The 17505-nt window shown below is 45.3% G+C and overlaps 1 protein-coding gene across 2 annotated transcripts in view; it reads right to left on the reverse strand.

Moving 5' to 3' along the window:
• Positions 1–17505, reverse strand: part of SERAC1 (serine active site containing 1) — a 195035-nt gene that overhangs the window by 94278 nt on the left and 83252 nt on the right. For both annotated transcript variants that reach the window (XM_073627893.1, XM_073627892.1), the window contains exons 4-5: positions 14171–14307; positions 10751–10843 (exon numbers count right to left, since the gene is read on the reverse strand). In XM_073627893.1, the coding sequence (XP_073483994.1) occupies positions 10751–10843; positions 14171–14307 (230 nt within the window). The remainder of the gene's footprint in view (positions 1–10750; positions 10844–14170; positions 14308–17505) is intronic.

Genomic DNA, 17505 nt, shown 5'->3' on the forward strand with positions numbered 1-17505 from the left:
GATAACCAAACTGGGTTGCCGGGTTCCAAGACAAGCTCTCCACGCCTCTTCCTGTCGAACATCCTCTTGTAGTATTCCTGAGCCTTGGCCATGGTGTCCTGTAGTAGTTTATTGTTTGTTGAAAAGAAATCCAAAGTTTCAGACACTGCAGGGACGGAGCACTCGGGTATTGACCCAGGCAAAAAGGAGGGATGGAAGCCGTAATTAGCATAGAATGGTGTTTGATTGGTAGCTGAGTGCAATGAATTATTGTAAGAGAACTCTGCGATAGGGAGCAAGGAGGCCCAATCTTCCTGGGAGAATGCAGAAAAACAGCGGAGATATTGCTCCAAGGTCTGATTCGTCCTTTCAGTTTGCCCATTTGACTGGGGATGATAGGCCGAGGAGAATGCTAATTCAATTTCCAAGGAGCCGCAGAGGGCTTTCCAGAATCTGGAGGTGAACTGGACACCATGGTCAGAAACTATGTTCGTTGGCACTCCATGTAATCTGATAATTTCTCTAATAAAGATAGTAGCTGTTTCCATAGCCGAGGGGGTACCCTTCATGGGAAGGAAATGGGCCATCTTAGACAGCCTATCTACCACAACAAAGATGGAAGAAAACCCTTCTGATGGGGGGAGTTCAACGATAAAGTCCATTGATTGGTTTTAACAGACCCCACGCCCTTGCCCGGCTATTCTTGATTCTGGCACAGGTATTACAAGAATCAACATACTCCTTGCAATCTTTAACAAGATGAGGCCACCAGAAGGTACGTTGTACTAGATTGATTGTTTTTCGTGAGCCAAAGTGTCCAGCCAACTTGTGATCATGGCAAAGTTCTAACACCTGTACTTTTAGCTCCTCAGGGACCACAATTTTGTTTTCATACCAAAACAGCCCATCTTTGGCACGAGCTTCAGCAGGTGGTGTCATTCCCATAGAGGCCCGTCTAATTTGAGAGACAAGATCTTCTTGAAGCAGCAGGAAATTCCCAGAAGGGAGGATGGTGTCTTGAGGTAGGGCTTTTTCTGAGTCGTGGAACATGCGAGAGAGTGCGTCAGACTTGACATTCTTGGAACCGGGTCTGTAGGTAATGTGGAATTGGAATCAGGAAAAAAAAAGTGCCCATGTGGCCTGCCGAGGTTTTAGTCTCTTAGCCGTTCTCAGGTATTCTAAATTTTTATGGTCTGTGTAGACCAAAATGGGATGAGCAGCACCCTCCAGAAGATAACGCCATTCTTCTAAAGCTGCTTTGATGGCTAGAAGTTCCCGATCTCCCACATCGTAATTCCTTTCTGAAGATGAAAGTTTACGTGAGAAAAACCCCACAGGGTACAGGAGGGCTTTGGCGCCTTGTCTTTGCGAGAGCACAGCTCCTACCGCAATTTCGGATGCGTCAACTTCCAATACGAAAGGTAGGGCTGGATTGGGATGTTTAAGAATGGTGGCTGAGGTCAACAAAGCCTTGAGTTCTTCAAAGACCAGCTGCTTAGGAGTCCAGCAAAACCGGGTCCCTTGTCTGATGAGTTCAGTGATGGGGGTTATTATAGAAGAAAATCCTTTGATGAACTTCCTATAGAAATTGGCAAAGCCAATAAAGCGCTGTACTCCTTTCTTATCTACAGGTGCAGGCCAAGCCAGGATAGCGGATACTTTTTGAGGGTCCATCTTGATACCCTCGGGAGAGATCGGGAACTCACATTTTTCAAGTTTGGCATAAAGCCCATGTTGCCTGAGTCGGGTAAGTACGTTTCGTACATGTCTGCGGTGGTCGATCAGGGAAGCGGAAAAAAACAGAATATCCTCCAGATAGACTATGACGTACAGGTCCAGAAAGTCACAGAAGACATCATTAACGAAGTGTTGGAAGGTGGCTGGCGAGTTACAAGGGCATGACGAGGTACTCGAAGTGCCCGAATCGAGTACGAAAAGCCGTCTTCCACTCGTCCCCCTCTCTTATGCGGATCAAATTGTAGGCTCCGCAGAGATCCAACTTGGTGAAAACTGTAGCGGATCCCAATCTTTGAAACAATTCAGGTACTAAGGGTAGCGGATATCTGTTTTTTATGGTAATTTTATTTAATTTCTGGTAGTCGATGCAGGGACGTAGGGAGTGATCCTTCTTCTCAACGAAGAAGATGCCCACACCTGCAGGAGATGTGGAGGGGCGAATGAATCCCTTCTTTAGGTTTTCATCAATATAGGTTTTCAGGGTGCCCAGTTCCTGCTCAAAGGAAAAATTCTTCCGAAGGGAACTTCAGTTCCCAGTAAGAGTTCTATTGGGCAGTCGTAGGGCCTGTGTACCGGGAGAGTCTCTGCCCCCTTCTTGCTGAACACATCCAGGAAATCCTGGTAGGGCTCAGGAAGGGATTGGTAAAGCTTGGTATCAGAGTCTAAGCAAAGACACTGAGATGGTGTTATGGGTGTTCCCAGTAGACAGTGTTGTTTGCAGTAATTGGAGAGAAACTGAATCTTTCCTGTGGACCAGTCGATGCTGGGATTGTGAGCTTGCAGCCAAGGCATTCCTAGGATAATTGAAAAGAGGGGAGAGGAGATGACATCCAGGCGTAAGAGTTCCTGATGTTCCGGGCCAATAGTGGCCAGTAAGGGAACGTCTCCTGGGTAACTGGTCCGGAGCTGAGGGTGGAACCATCTGCTAAGAATACTGCAAGTCCCTGGGCCTTGGGTTGGAGAGGAATACTATGGCTATCAATGAAGGTTCGGTCAATGAAGCCGCTGCATGCTCCCGAGTCAATAATGACCGGTACCGGGATGTTCCTTCCAGGAAGCTGTAACATAACAGAAAGTGTCAAATGGTTACCAGATCTGGGTAAGACAGGTACACATAAAGAAGAGGACGGCAGGCACTTACGTCTCTTGTTGGGGCAGGCCCTCACAAAATGTCCTTGTTCTCCGCAGTACAGACACAAATTGAGCCTACGTCTGCGTGTTTTTACTTCTGGGGTCAGGGATGGACGGAGCAGACCGAGCTGCATGGGTTCTGGAGCTTCTGTGGCCGGAGCAGAAGAGGCGGGAGGAACGTGATTTGGAGCACTAGGAACCCTGGGCAACAGCCAAGTGGGACGTGGGTGGCTAACGGACCTCTCTGAACGTCTCTCTCTCAGACGGCGGTCAATCTGGATTGACAAGTTTATGAGCTCATCCAGCGTCTGAGGTATCCCAACACGTGCCAGTTCATCTTTGAGGGGATCAGATAACCCCAACCGATATTGGTGATGCAAGGCAGCGTCATTCCATTCTATATCAGAGCTCCAACGTCTGAACTCTACGGCGTAGTCTTCGGCCGCTCTGCGACCTTGCTGCAGGGAGTGCAAGGCGGCTTCAGCAGTAGCCATTAGTTTGGGGTCCTCGTATAGCTGAGACATTGCTAGGAAGAGGTCATCCAAGGAATCCAGAGCTCTGGATTTTTGCTCCAGTAAACGGTGAGCCCAAGTTTGAGGCTCGACGATCAGTAGTGATATGACGAATCCCATCTTTGTGGCTTCCAGAGAAAACGTGTGGGGTTGTAAGGCAAAATAAAGCTCACATGCGTTGTGGAATGCCCGGTACTTGCAACGTTCTCCAGAGAACTTTTCGGGTGTGGGTACCCTGGGCTCCAGGGGGAGCATTACTACAGAGGGTGCTGCAGAAGGGCCGGCAGACGCTGCTCCTTGAGGAGATGCTGAGAGGGCCTGGACCTGTCCCTCTAATCTGGTATAGCCTTCTTGTAGGCTTTTGACTGCCTGGGTGAGGCCCGCTAGGTGCCTACAGAGTTCATCCATGGGGGAGGCCCCCTGCCCGGACTCGGTCATGGCTGCCTGATACTGTCAGGTCTCTCACTTACCAGACCGGAGAGTCCACTTGGGCAGAGGGTAGGCTCCCTTACGTATCCGACTTGCGGCCCCTGGTAGAGCAGACAGGAAGCACACGAGTGCGGAGTGGTATGAGAGCCTGTGCAGGAGTCCGTATTCCGAAAGCTAGCAGTCTTCAGACAGCAGATGATAGTCAGAGGCACAGGCAACGGATGCTGAGCAGGAGCTAAAGACAGGTCAATGCACAGGCTGGGTTTGGCAACAGGCGGGCAGCAGAGGTACAGGAGGAGCAGGCAGAAGCGAGGTCAAAACAAGCCGGGGTCAGATGCAGGCGGAGGTCAGAAGAATCCAAAGGCAAGCCGGGTCGTCAACAGATCAGGAACTCAGGAACACAGGAACTAGGAACAGGAAACAGGAACTAGGCACAGAGCTGTTGATCAGGCAGCACTGATCAGAGATAGCAGCAGACCTAAATAGGCTGATTGGCGCCAAACGCCGCGCTCGTGCGCGCGCCGATACGCACAGACGCACGCGCACCCGCATGAACGCGCCCCCAGACACCGGCGCGCACACCAACACCACCAAGCACAGCACGGCCAGCCGGATTAGACACGCCAGTGCCTCCAGAAGCACGCGCCCCAGCACGCACAGGAACGTGCGCACCAACGCGCCCCGGCGCGCACCGACGCCCAACCAGGTAACCTCTCTGACAGCCTGTGTCTGCTGCCCAGCTTGAAGTGCCTGCTGCCTAGCTTGAAGTGCCTGCTGCCCAGCTTGAAGTGCCTGTACCTGCTGCTCCGCTTGATGTGCCCGTGCCTATTGCCCAGCTTGATGTGCCTGTTGCCCAGCTTGATGTGCCTGCTGCCCAGCTTGATGTGCATGTTCCTGCTGTCCTGCATGATGGGCCTGCTACCCCACTTGATGTGCCTGCTGCCCAGCTTGAAGTGCCCGCGCCTGCTGCCCAGCTTGGAGTGCCCGCGCCTGCTGCCCAGCTTGGAGTGCCCGCGCCTGCTGCCCAGCTTGAAGTGCCCGCGCCTGCTGCCCAGCTTGAAGTGCCTGTGCCTGTTGCCCAGCCTGATGTGCCTGCTGCCCAGCTTGAAGTACCCTTGCCTGCTGCCCAGCTTGAAGTGAACGTGCCTGCTGCCCAGCTTGAAGTGCCCGTGCCTGCTGCCCAGCTTGGAGTGCCCGTGCCTGCTGCCCAGCTTGAAGTGCCCATGCCTGTTGCCCAGCTTGAAGTGCCCGTGCCTGCTGCCCAGCTTAATGTGCCTGCTGCCCAGCTTGAAGTGCCCATGCCTGCTGCCCAGCCTGATGTGCCTGCTGCCCAGCTTGGAGTGCCCGTGCCTGCTGCCCAGCTTGGAGTGCCCGTGCCTGCTGCCCAGCTTAAAGTGCCCGTGCCTGCTGCCCAGCTTGAAGTGCCCGCTGCCCAGCTTGAAGTGTTTCTGTCCGCTGCCCAGCCTGGAGTGTTCCTGTCCGCTGCCCAGCCTGGAGTGTTCCTGTCCGCTGCCCAGCCTGGAGCGTTCCTGTCCGCTGCCCAGCCTGGAGTGTTCCTGTCCGCTGCCCAGCCTGGTGTGTTCCTGCCCGCTGCCCAGCCTGGTGTGTTCCTGTCTGCTACCCAGCATGATGTGCCACTGCTTGCTGCCCAGCTTGAGGTGCCCGCTGCCCGGCTGGACACCATGGAATTTCCCCAGCAACGGCTAGTTGGAGCGTCCAGAAGTCGCTCCTTCGAGGGGGGGTACTGTCAGGAAAGGTCTCCTCCGCTAGTAATATCGATCATTTGGCGTGCAGTACTGAGGTCCACCAGCAGGTGTCTCCTGGCAGTTCGGAGCTCTTTCCTGCAAGTATTCTGTCACCTTTTGGCCAAAGTACTGGCGTCCACCAGCGAAGGAATCCTGGCAGTATGGAGCAGGTATTCCCCTCTGCAGACAGGTGTCACCTGACGTTAATTAGCAGAGCTGCAGTATAAATACCCGGCAATTGCACACTTATGTTGCCCTGGTATTGTCCTTGAGACCTGAACTGCATCCTGTTACTCTGATTCCTGAACCTGAAGCCTGAATCTGAAGCCTGATTCCTGGTACCTGTTTATCCTGTTTCCTGTTACCTGAACCCTGGACCCTGGACCCTGAGCCTTGTACCTGACTCGTCCCTCCTGTGATCCATCCATCCTCTCTTGTCCTGTTTATCTCCCTTCCCAGATACTGATTACCTGTTTATGACCCCGGCCTGGCTTGACTACGATTCTGGTACTCCCTCTTTCTACATATGCTGGTTGGTTTAATATCACTGTTTGTTTGGTTGTTCACTCTGTATTGGTGGTGTGTTCACATACGCATTTTCCTTAATAAACTTACTTTCACCTATTTATGTCTGGTTCACTCTGTCGCAGTCACACAGTTCTGGTCACATCTGGTTTATGACACCAGGCCTTTAGAGCTAAGTACGCTGCCAGAAACTCTAGAATGTTGATGGGCAAGGTCCTTTCGGTTCTGGACCATTTCCCTTGGACAGTCGCCTCTTCCAGGACTGCTCCTCAGCCCGAAAGGCTTGCATCTGTTGTTACCACCTTCCAGGTAACTGGTAAGAAGGATTTCCCCTTCCGCAGATTCTTGGATATCCTCCACCAACTGAGGATCTGGCGCACTTTTGGCTACATACGCATTGGAAAATCTAGCGCCTGGACCTTCTTGTTCCAGGCAGACAGGATACTGTTTTGCAGCAGTCTCGAATGAAACTGAACATAGGGAACCGATTCGAATGACGCCACCATCTTTCCCAACAACCTCATGCAAAGGCGAATAGAAGGACCCTTCTTCTCCCTGACCACCTGAACCAGCTCCTTTATGGTGCTGATCTTTGCCTGGGGTAAAAACACCCTCTTCTGGGCTGTATCTATAACCAGACCCGAGTACTCTAGTCTTCTTACTGGCTTTAAAGAAGATTTCTCTAGGTTGAGGACCCAACCTAGGTATTCCAGGTAGTTGACTGTGGTGACCATGCTTTGGTCTAAGCGGGCTACCGACCAGTCTATCAAGAGCAGGTCGTCTAGGTATGCTATAATTGTTATACCTTGAGTCCCTAATCTGGCCAGAGGAAGGGCCAGAAGTTTTTTAAACACCCGAGGTGCAGTAGCTAGACCGAAAGGCAGAGCTACAAACTAAAAATGAAGTTTTCCACTTCGAAAACGCAGATATTTCTGATGAGCGTGGAAAATAGGTACATGCAGGTATGCATCCTTGATGTCGATTGACTCCAGAAGTTCTCCTCCTTGTAGGATGGAGACTACTGATCAGATTGATGCCATGCGAAAAAAGCAGATTTTCAGGAAGCGGTTTAGATCTTTGAGATCTAGAATGGGTCTGATATTTCCATTTGGTTTTGGCACTGTGAAAAGGTTTGAATAAAATCCCAATCCCTGCTCTTCCATGGGGACCATAATGAACACTTTTTGCAACAAAAGTCGGTCTAACGCTTGAAGGAGAGACTTCTTTTTCTCTGGATCTTTGGAAAAATTTGACCTGAGGAAATGAGGAGATGGGAATTCTCAGAACTCTAGTTTGTTACCTAGAGCTATTGTGGAGACCACCCATCTGTCATGAAACTCCTCCTGCCAGACCCTTGAGAACTGTAGCAGTCTTCCCCCCACTCAAGCGAGCGGGGGCGCCCCTTCATAAAGAGGCTTTAGCGTTCTGTCTTGTAGGTTTCCTCCCCCAGGACTTCTTTTGTCCCTGGGGTTGACCCTGAGGTTTACCTCTTGAACCTGATGGTGGAGGCCATCGCGACTGCCTGGAGGCTGATGTCCCCGACACTGGAGAAAGAGCCATTTTAAATGAGGGACGTTTGCTCCTTTTCTTAACTGGCAAAAAGGTACTTTTCCCACTTGATATCTTATGGATATATTTGTCCAAATCATCTCCAAACAGCCTTTCACCACGTAAAGGAAACTCAGCCAGGAGCTTTTTGCATGGCGCTTCGGCTGACCAATTTTTCAACCATAAGATTCTACACATATGCACCAACCCAAGCGTAAGGCAAGAGGTCTGAAAAATAGAATCTCTAATTGCGTCAATTGCAAAACACAAAGCCCCTGGCAGCTTGGCTAAATCCTGGGCCTGCTTTTCAGGGAAAACTTGAGCACCTGTTTTAATTGGTCTCTTGGATTGACATACCCCAATTGCCGCCACTGCAGGTTGAGCTACTGAACCTGCCAAAGAAAAAATGTTTTTTAACAGGAATTCCAACTTTTTATCGGTTGGATGCCTAAGCATTTGAGCATTGTCAACAGGACAAGTTAAACTTTTATTCACAGAGGATATAGCAGCGTCAATTGCTGGTATACCCCACATCTTTGTAAATTATTCCTCCATAGGATAAAGTGTTGAAAACTTTTTAGGAGGGAAAAAATGCTTATCTGGGTGATCCCACTCACAATACATAAGTTTTTCCAGCAATGAATGGACAGGAAAGGCATGCAAAGCTTGAGGAGGCTTTAGTGAACTCAAACAAGAAATGGGCTTTTCAACCAAGTCAGTTAAGGGTAACTTAAATGTGGAGTGGACCATTTCAGTAAGAGATTGCACCAGCAATTTCTCAGCCTGTGAAGCTGAAGAAGGTCCTTCTCCACTCGATCCCTCGGAAGAGGAGTCATCATCTGAAATGTCTTAAGCAGTTGCAACCCCTGACAACCCCGATGGCTCGCTCTGACCAGCCTCCCTAGGCCTTTCGGGGGGGTGGCCTTGCAGAGGGAGGGTCCTCAGAGCCTGAGGGAGATCCCTTTGAGCCCCTGTTTTTGGGGTATTTGTACCTCCCCTTCTGCCCATAGTGCTAAGCACAAATGCAGAGGTACTACCAGAAAATGCACCCACTGCTGAGCAAATAGTTCAGCAACTGCTGCTGCTATCAAGGCTCAGCCTGATGCTTAAGTAAACGTGCCCTGGGAATGCCTGTGTCACCAACACTCACATGCCCCCATCTGCTCTGTGTCCCTCCATCAGCTGAATGCACCTGCAAAAGGTGTACTTATAGCCTACACAGCCCCTGCCTTGTGAATGATGAAGCACGTCAATGCCGCGCTAAGCCCCGCCCCCTCCCTCCGACTTCCCACCGCGCCCCCCCTCACTTTTTAAAAAAAAGAGTGGGGCTCTGATCTGACCGGATCGGCATGTGGGGGGGCTGGGGTGGAGGAGAGGAGGAGAGCTGCTGGAAGAGAACCGCCATCTATGGCGGTGGCGGCAGGAGCGGCGCGGCATACCACCAACTGGTCCATGCTCCCTCGGCCTCCTGGAGATAAAGAAATACTTCAGTCCAGGTGGGGGATGTCTAAAAGAAAAGCCCCCCTTCCAACATCTTACCTGAGGCTTGGAACTGGAGGAAGCGTGCAGCTTGTACTGACACAGAGCGAGACTGACAAGCATGGAACAGGTATGTGTTCTTGACAGCCCCCGGTGGCGACTTTAGGCATGACAACATTTACTTAAAGGAGAAAACCCATAAGAATTAGAAAATTCCTTAGGAATCTTCACTTACCTTATACAGCTGCAGGGTTCTGTGGTAAACCAGACAGACCCAATCTTCACCCCTCACGGTGGGCTCTGTTTCAAAAACCTTCAAGGACCGGGGCCCCTTTTTATCAGGGGTTCCACACCCTTGGACCCGTAAAGCACCCCACCAGGAAATATGGCTGAAAAAATCAAGCACTGGATCCTGGGGTCCAGTTCTCTAAAAATAGAAGCGTTACAGGCAAAACCTTGTTTCTTCCGACACGAGGCCCGGGTAACATTCAATTTGGCCTAAAAAGACATTTTGAATGGATCCGGTTGCATAGCTTGCCCCAGCAAAGGAATATTCCAGTGGAGCTCAGCCCAGCACATCTTTACTCGTGACCAACACCTAAGACACTGGCGAAAAACTGAGGTACTCCCAGTAAGGGGAGGTGTTATATAGGGAGCTAAACTTCCTGTCTAGGGTGTGCCAGTGTCCATCACCTAAAGGTGCCTATATAACCCATATAGGAATTACTGTGGCTCTATGTCCCCTGATGTACGATAAAGAAAATTTTTTTTTTTTCTTTAATTAATTTTGCACTTAATTTTGTATGCACTACAGTTGCACTTTATTATATCTATTCAGTTTGTCAGCGCTGTGGTACTCATACCCTTTTTTCCATGGTTTGACTTATATCATGTACAGCAGCAGCAGGCCTAAGCACTAATTAGTATCTTTAGTGCAGGGGGTTGTTTTTTCACATGTTGAGTTTGTGTCCACTAGTAATGATTTTATTGTAATTTTTTGTGAAAAGGAAACAATGACACAGGAAATAATCAGAAAACTCAGAGGAAAAAAAAAGAAGCTAACACACCTAAACACGATAAGAATCTAAAAAATACGCATAAAAATGCAGGTAAACGCAAGTGCTTCCATGTGAGTTTTAACCTTCCTTTTTTTATTTGCACAAGTGTGAACCAGCTCTGAATGAATAGACTACAAGTTTATCCATCTTGTAGTTCTCAAGGAACTGTGAGGGCGCTGGTGAGCATCCTTGCAATGCTCTGCAGGCTCCTTAGAGAAAAAAAAAATCAATGCAAATTTTTTTTTTACCTGCAAGAAAATGTGCATTTATTTTTTTTTTCTTTCAAAAGGTGAACTTATCCTTTAACATGCTAATGTAATTTCCAAAGCAGTTTTCATTTTCTTTAATGTCCAGATTTTATAATTTCTCCACTACTTTCTGTCCTAGGAACAATCCTCACCAGAATAAGTAGAGAGGGTGAATTTGCAGTGAGGACACACAGAGCAAAAAAAAAAGTTCTCACCCTTCCTCACTTTATCAAAAAACTAGAAACTGTTTGGCTATAGGTACACTTTAATGGATTTCAACTTTGTTCGATATTCTGTAATTTAATTTCATACAAGCATTGTTTTTAAAAACTGGCCACATAATATGACAAAAAATATACCTCCATCAGACTCTCTTTGAAAGATATTGGCTGAGGCTTCCAAAGCTTTTCTTGCTGTTTTGTGGAGTTCTTTTCTTATTCGATTTGTAAAGCCTAAAGGCAGAAAGAACACATCAATACTGAAGATGGAAAAGAAGATGATTAATATTGTATGGAAGTTGCAACTTCCTTCCAAAATTAAAATGAAAAAACAATCAGCGCAAACCAAATGTGAAAGAACAATATGCAGGCTGAACACTAGGAGGATAACACCAACCTCAGTGACATACAATAGATAAAATAAGTGCAGCGCAAGAGAATATTAATAATCATGGAGTATTGAATAATCTAATAAATCCTAAGAAATAACAAAAGTCCTTAAATATGAGGAGGGCGGTATTTTTTGACCACCGTCACCCGCAGCATTCTCTTGCTGACAGCTGTTATGTCATGAGCAGTCTGTCCCATCGTTGCTCACTGCCACAGCACGTGTATTTATTGGCGCTCTGCTAGCGTCCTCTTGTTTTTAAACAATTGAATAAATGTTGAATACTGGTTTCCATACGGATCGCTCTTAGAAGTTTTTTTCTTTATGTCATTTACTCTCCCTGGGGATCTCTATCTCTCCGCCCGGCATCTCCACACGGACCTCCTCCCTCTCCGAAGGATATTGCCAAATTGAGAAAGAAAAGAAAATATCCAGCGGTATTATGGTTTTATACTCCTGATCTGAGGAGATTTCTGCAGATCACAGCCAGCCCAGGAGTCTGCCACGGACCCATTTATGCTGTTTCGGACCCCCTATAATCAAGGGGTCAATTGGATCTGGATATTGCCAAATTGAGAAAGAAAAGAAAATATCCAGCGGTATTATGGTTTTATACTCCTGATCTGAGGAGATTTCTGCAGATCACAGCCAGCCCAGGAGTCTGCCACGGACCCATTTATGCTGTTTCGGACCCCCTATAATCAAGGGGTCAATTGGATCTGGTAAGCGCAATCTCTTTCCACATTTACCGCATGGATTTAAGTTTGTTACCAGTTTCCCCAGAAGAGAGTTATCTGCTACTTTCACCATTTCATATTTAAGGACTTTTGTTATTTCTTAGGATTTATTAGATTATTCAATACTCCATGATTATTAATATTCTCTTGCGCTGCACTTATTTTATCTATTCCTTCCAAAATTAACTTACAAGATGTATGTTACTGTAAATCGAATATTTTTTGTGAAACATTTGTTTTCTTTGATAACTAAACTCCAAATTGGTTGTATACCAATAAAAACTTTAGCAATAGTTAGGATCTGAAATACACAGAAGGCAACTGAAACAATTAGGATTGAGCCTCTGACCTGGTGGTCAGCACTCAGCATTGCAGTTCAGGTTATGCTGTAGCTTACACCTGCCCTTTTTAAGTGTGTTTTAGTAGATTGCTGGACATTAACCATATGCTTCATCAACAAGTTAGTTTGGTCATATCCTGGAGCCAGGTATGCCCTACTTCTTCATGCCATGGATATTGCTGCATATTAAATGGGTAGGTTTTTATTTCATTGTCTGTGCTTATTCGGTTCATCACCTCTTATTGTCAGTCATTGCTCTGTCTACCTGCCTGGAACCTAGTCTCTATTTAAAATTGGGTTATCTGTGGCTGATCTGACCATTAGCCTGCTAAATCTGAATCTGACTCTGCTGTTTACTCTAACTACCTGATGACACAATAAGTTGACCAAACTCCATGACAGGAGCAATTCCCTGTAAAAATGTTTTAGAAAACCTCTAATACAACTAAGAGGAGTTAACCTAAATGGCAAGAAAGCTACTGATTACAGTTTTTCAAACTCATCCTCAGGCATCAATTAGTGTGAATGCGGATTTCCTCTCAGAAATATGAATGGGATATCACTAATTGAAGAGACTAGGCAGATTTGCATGTACTTTAGTATGTAAATCCACAAACCATATATTAAACAACTACAACTATGAATAGAAATAGGGCTGTGCTGAGCAGCAGCCAGACAAGGGAGCTAAGCACCCAAACTAAGAAAACAAGTGTGAGAAAGAGCAATAGTGCCCCATGGTGAAGGAATGTTTGACTACAATGCAGGTATCTGTCAGGGCTGGGCTCAGCCCTTCCTTCTCTGAGCTGGCCGCTCAGCTGTCGGCTAATTGCCAGCTCCTTTCTCTTCACAGTGACTCAGCTGTTGATGATCTGCTCGTCAGTCCTGGCCCTCCAGCTCACTTCATCTCTGCCTTCGCCCACATCTCAGAGACTTTCTCCTGCATTCCTGTTGAAGACTTGCTCATCTGATGTCCCTTCTGGCTCCTGATCCTGCTTGCTGTACTACTACTTTGATCTCTGGCTCTCTGACATTGGCATTGGCTGACTACCCGATCTGGTTACTGAACTCTGGCTATGTATTGACTATGCTTACTCTGTTTACCTTATTATTATTATTTAAGAAGTGTGATTAACTGTACTTCTGTCTCGGTCTGATTCATGGTTTCTGACAGTATCAAAGAAAGAAAATTCTATTTGTGGAATGGACTTTCTCGAACTGACTAACTGTAGCACTTTGCAAAAGATCTGTGTTGAAAAAGTCAAAAACTACTAAGGAAGAAACCTTTTCCTTGAAATGTTAGGTTTATATGTAGCTCTAGTTACACTTTTTTGTACACATTTTACTGTTAAAGCGTTTGTTACCCCAGCACTTCATATACCTGATATGTGCCTGCTGTACCATGTACTTTATATAAGAAAGTATCATGTTCTCTTTGTATTGTTTCATTTATGTGAAATCCCTGGTGTTCCTGAAAGTGCCTCTGCTTTCCTATTAGAAACTGACCACACTTAGCAGGAGAGCACAATGTGGTCAGTTCTCTAGCTATGCCTGCTCTCCTACAATGATCAGACTTGTCCTGACATGTCCCCGCTGCATAGCCATTCACTGGGGAGCTCTTACGTAGCTGAGAACAGAGGGAATGTGATCACTTAAAAAAGGAAAAGAGGTATTTATAATGATATATATATATATATATTATATATATATATATATATATATATATATATATATATATATATATATATATATATATATATATATATATATATTTATATATATATATATATATATATATATATATATATATATATATATAAAACATGTGTTGCCTTTCATTTATATTTTAAACTGAATGGGTTGTTTACAAGGTGATCATTTACAATCCCTTTAACATCTTAAATTTTGTTGTTGATTTTGCATGTAACAGAAAGCATTAATATTTAATTATAGCTATGATTGCCTATATTTTCCACAAGTTATCAATTATATTAATACCTGTTAACCCAATTTTTTATTCTGTGTATAATTGTTGCTCCACAATTTAGTGCACAGCTCATAATCACTGGGAAACAAAAATATGTGGAAATCTTTCTTACTTTGGAAGTCATTTTGATCCAATGGGACGGTGTGCAAGTAAATGTAGGACTTAAGCTTCTCCTGCCGCACTGCCTGTGTATCGAGCGTAATAGACCTTCTAAGAGACTGGATTTCGTATGTGAAAAGCAAACACCCGCTGATTAAAAAAAAAAAGAAGGAAATCTTTAAAACAGGCTGCAAGGAAACTGTAAATAGATGAGCTGCTGTAGAAAAAAAGCAAAAGAAATTCATGTGGAAGTGATGCTAATAGTAGCCAATGAGATGGTTGCTATTGCTGTTTGCTCAAGTGTAGTTAAAACTGCAATACTTACCTTGGCAGCCCTATTATAAAGGGCTATTACTAAAAAGCTGAGTCCTGCACCTGACCCTCAGGTTGGATGGGGCTGCAGTTGGAGTTGTACTCATTCTTACAATGTTGATGGAAGCTGTGCCATGAGACCTGTACTGTCCATTCCAGAACTAACGGCACTTGCCAGTGCAGGTAAAATGCATTTGTTTATCAGATTCCACTGTCCTAAAATGGTCATCTTGACACCAAACCACTTTATTGAATTAAAGAAAAGTTGTGATTTGGGGTTATGAGGAACACAGCTATACTGATATACAACTTCTAAACAGACTTGCTTGAAAAGCCTGCATGTGTAGGTGCATCATAAATATTTTACACAAAAAAAAGTATACATAAAAGCAATTTTTTTTTAGTTTTGGATTCTGTGGGGAAGGGTTAAACCCCTCCACCATTATATTTTGCCATCTGCATTCCTGCTTAGGTTATCATGAGAGGAAGAGGAGAAAGGCAATCATTCAATGGGCACAAATGTTCTAATGACAAATGTCCAAAATGGGAATTCCCCTCACTTTAGGCAGATCTCTTCAAGAAAGGAAGTTAATTGAAATATTAGTTTACCTACCTAACACCAACAAACCTTGATCCAAAACAATGTATTACTCATTAGCCCTGTTGGAAGGCAACATGGTTTAATATCATATTTCTGGAGTTTCTTTCTGGTTGATACAACCAAGTTGGAATGCAACAAGTTGCACATCAAAGATTTATAGAACAAAAGCTTGGCTCCTGATCGTCTGTTGTGATAACGCTATGCAAGCAAGCTTCAAAAGGGATTTTGGCTGACAAGATGATTGGTGAATGTCCTGCTACAGAAGATCAAAGGGCCAACTAAGATTGAAGATTGACCCAGGACACATAGACGTGATACATGGACAATACTGCCCCTAGAAGCCAATACAGCAGGACGGACAGAATAATAATATATTAAAAGGACTACCTTTTGGCAATAGCTCATTGGACAGGAGGCTAGTGGGGGTGGTTACGAGTGGGTCTGAATGAATGTGTAAAAAGGGCACACAGAAGGGAAATCGTCCCTTTTGCGCTCTTGGCTCATGCCTGATGGCTCTCTGAGCCGCATGGCTCTCTCTGTTACCATCTCGAGCCCAGCTGATAGTACTGTATCTATAGGACAGCCTTGCAATAAGTATATTTGATGTTTCTTGTTACATAGTTACATAGTAGGTGAGGTTGAAAAAAGACACAAGTCCATCAATTCCAACCTATGTGTGTGATTATATGTCAGTATTACATTGCATATCCATGTATGTTGCGTTCGTTCAGGTGCTTATCTAATAGTTTCTTGAAACTATCGATGCCCCCCGCTGAGACCACCGCCTGTGGAAGGGAATTCCACATCCTTGCCGCTTCTACAGTAAAGAACTCTCTACGTAGTTTAAGGTTAAATCTCTTTTCTTATAATTTTAATGAGTGGCCACGAGTCTTGTTAAACTCCCTTCCGCAAAAACGTTTTATCCCTATTGTGGGGTCACCAGTATGGTATTTGTATAATGAAATCAAATGCCCTCTCAAGCATCTCTTCTCCAGAGAGAATAAGTTCAGTGCTAGCAACCTTTACTCATTAACTAATATCCTTCCTTAATATCCCTTTATTAGCTTTTGTTGCCCTTCTTTGTAGTCGTTCCATTTCCAGTACATCCTTCCTGAGGACTGGTGCCCAGAACCGGACAGCATACTCTAGGTGCGGTCGGACCAGAGTCTTGTAGAACGGGAGAATTATCATTTTATCTCTGGAATTAATCCCCTTTTTAATGCATGCCAATATTCTGTTTGCTTTGTTAGCAGCAGCTTGTCATTGCATGCCATTGCTGAGCCTATCATCTACTAGGACCCCCAGGTCCTTTTCCATCCTAGATTCCCCCAGAGGTTCACCCCCTAGTGAGTAGATTGCATTCATATTTTTGCCACCCAAATGCATTATATTACATTTTTCTACATTGAACCTCATTTGCCATGTAGTTGCCCACCCCTTTAATTTGTTCAGATCTTTTTGCAAGGTTTCCACATCCTGCAGAGAAGTTATTGCCCTGCTTAGCTTAGTATCGTCTGCAAATACAGGGATTGAACTGTTTATGAACAAATTAAACCGGATGCTTTTGTAAAATCCAGATAAACCACGTCTACGGCCTTCCTTTATCTAGATGGTAACTCACCTCCTCAAAAAAGGTTAATAGATTGGTTTGGCAAGAATGATTCTTCATGAATCCATGCTGAATATGGCTAATGATACCGTTCTCATTACTAAAATCTTGTATATAGTCCCTTATCATCCCCTCCAAGAGTTTACATACTATTGATGTTAGGCTAACTGGTCTGTAATTCCCAGGGATGTATTTTGGGCACTTTTTAAATATTGGTGCTACATTGGCTTTTCTCCAATCAGCTGGTACCATTCCAGTCAGTAGGCTGTCAGTAAAAATTAGGAACAATGGTCTGGCAATTACTTGACTGAGTTCCCTAAGTACCCATGGGTGCAAGCCATCTGGTCCTGGTGATTTATTAATGTTAAGTTTCCCAAGTCTAATTTTAATTCTGTCCTCTGTTAACCATGGAGGTGCTTCCTGTGATGTGTTATGAGAATAAACACTGCAGTTTTGGTTACTGAAGCCCCTCAATTCCCTCGTGAAGACTGAGGAGAAGAATGAATTCAATACCTTTGCCATCTCCCCATTCTTTGTTACCAGATGTCCTTCCTCACTCTTTATAGGGCCAAAATGGTCTGTCCTCCCTTTTTTACCGTTTACATACTTAAAGAATTTCTTGGGATTTTTTTTTGCTCTCCTCCGCTATGTTTCTTTCATGTTCTAGCTTAGCCGTCCTCATTGCACCCTTACATTTCTTGTTGCATTCTTTATAAAGTCTGAATGCTGATGATGACCCCTCAACTTTGTATTTTTTGAAGGCCTTCTCATTTGCTTTTATATGCATTTTTACATTTGGGTTAAGCCATCCAGGACTTTTGTTTAC

The sequence above is a fragment of the Aquarana catesbeiana genome, linkage group LG04 (genome assembly GCF_042186555.1).
Source record: "Aquarana catesbeiana isolate 2022-GZ linkage group LG04, ASM4218655v1, whole genome shotgun sequence".
In the NCBI taxonomy this organism is placed as follows: domain Eukaryota; kingdom Metazoa; phylum Chordata; class Amphibia; order Anura; family Ranidae; genus Aquarana; species Aquarana catesbeiana.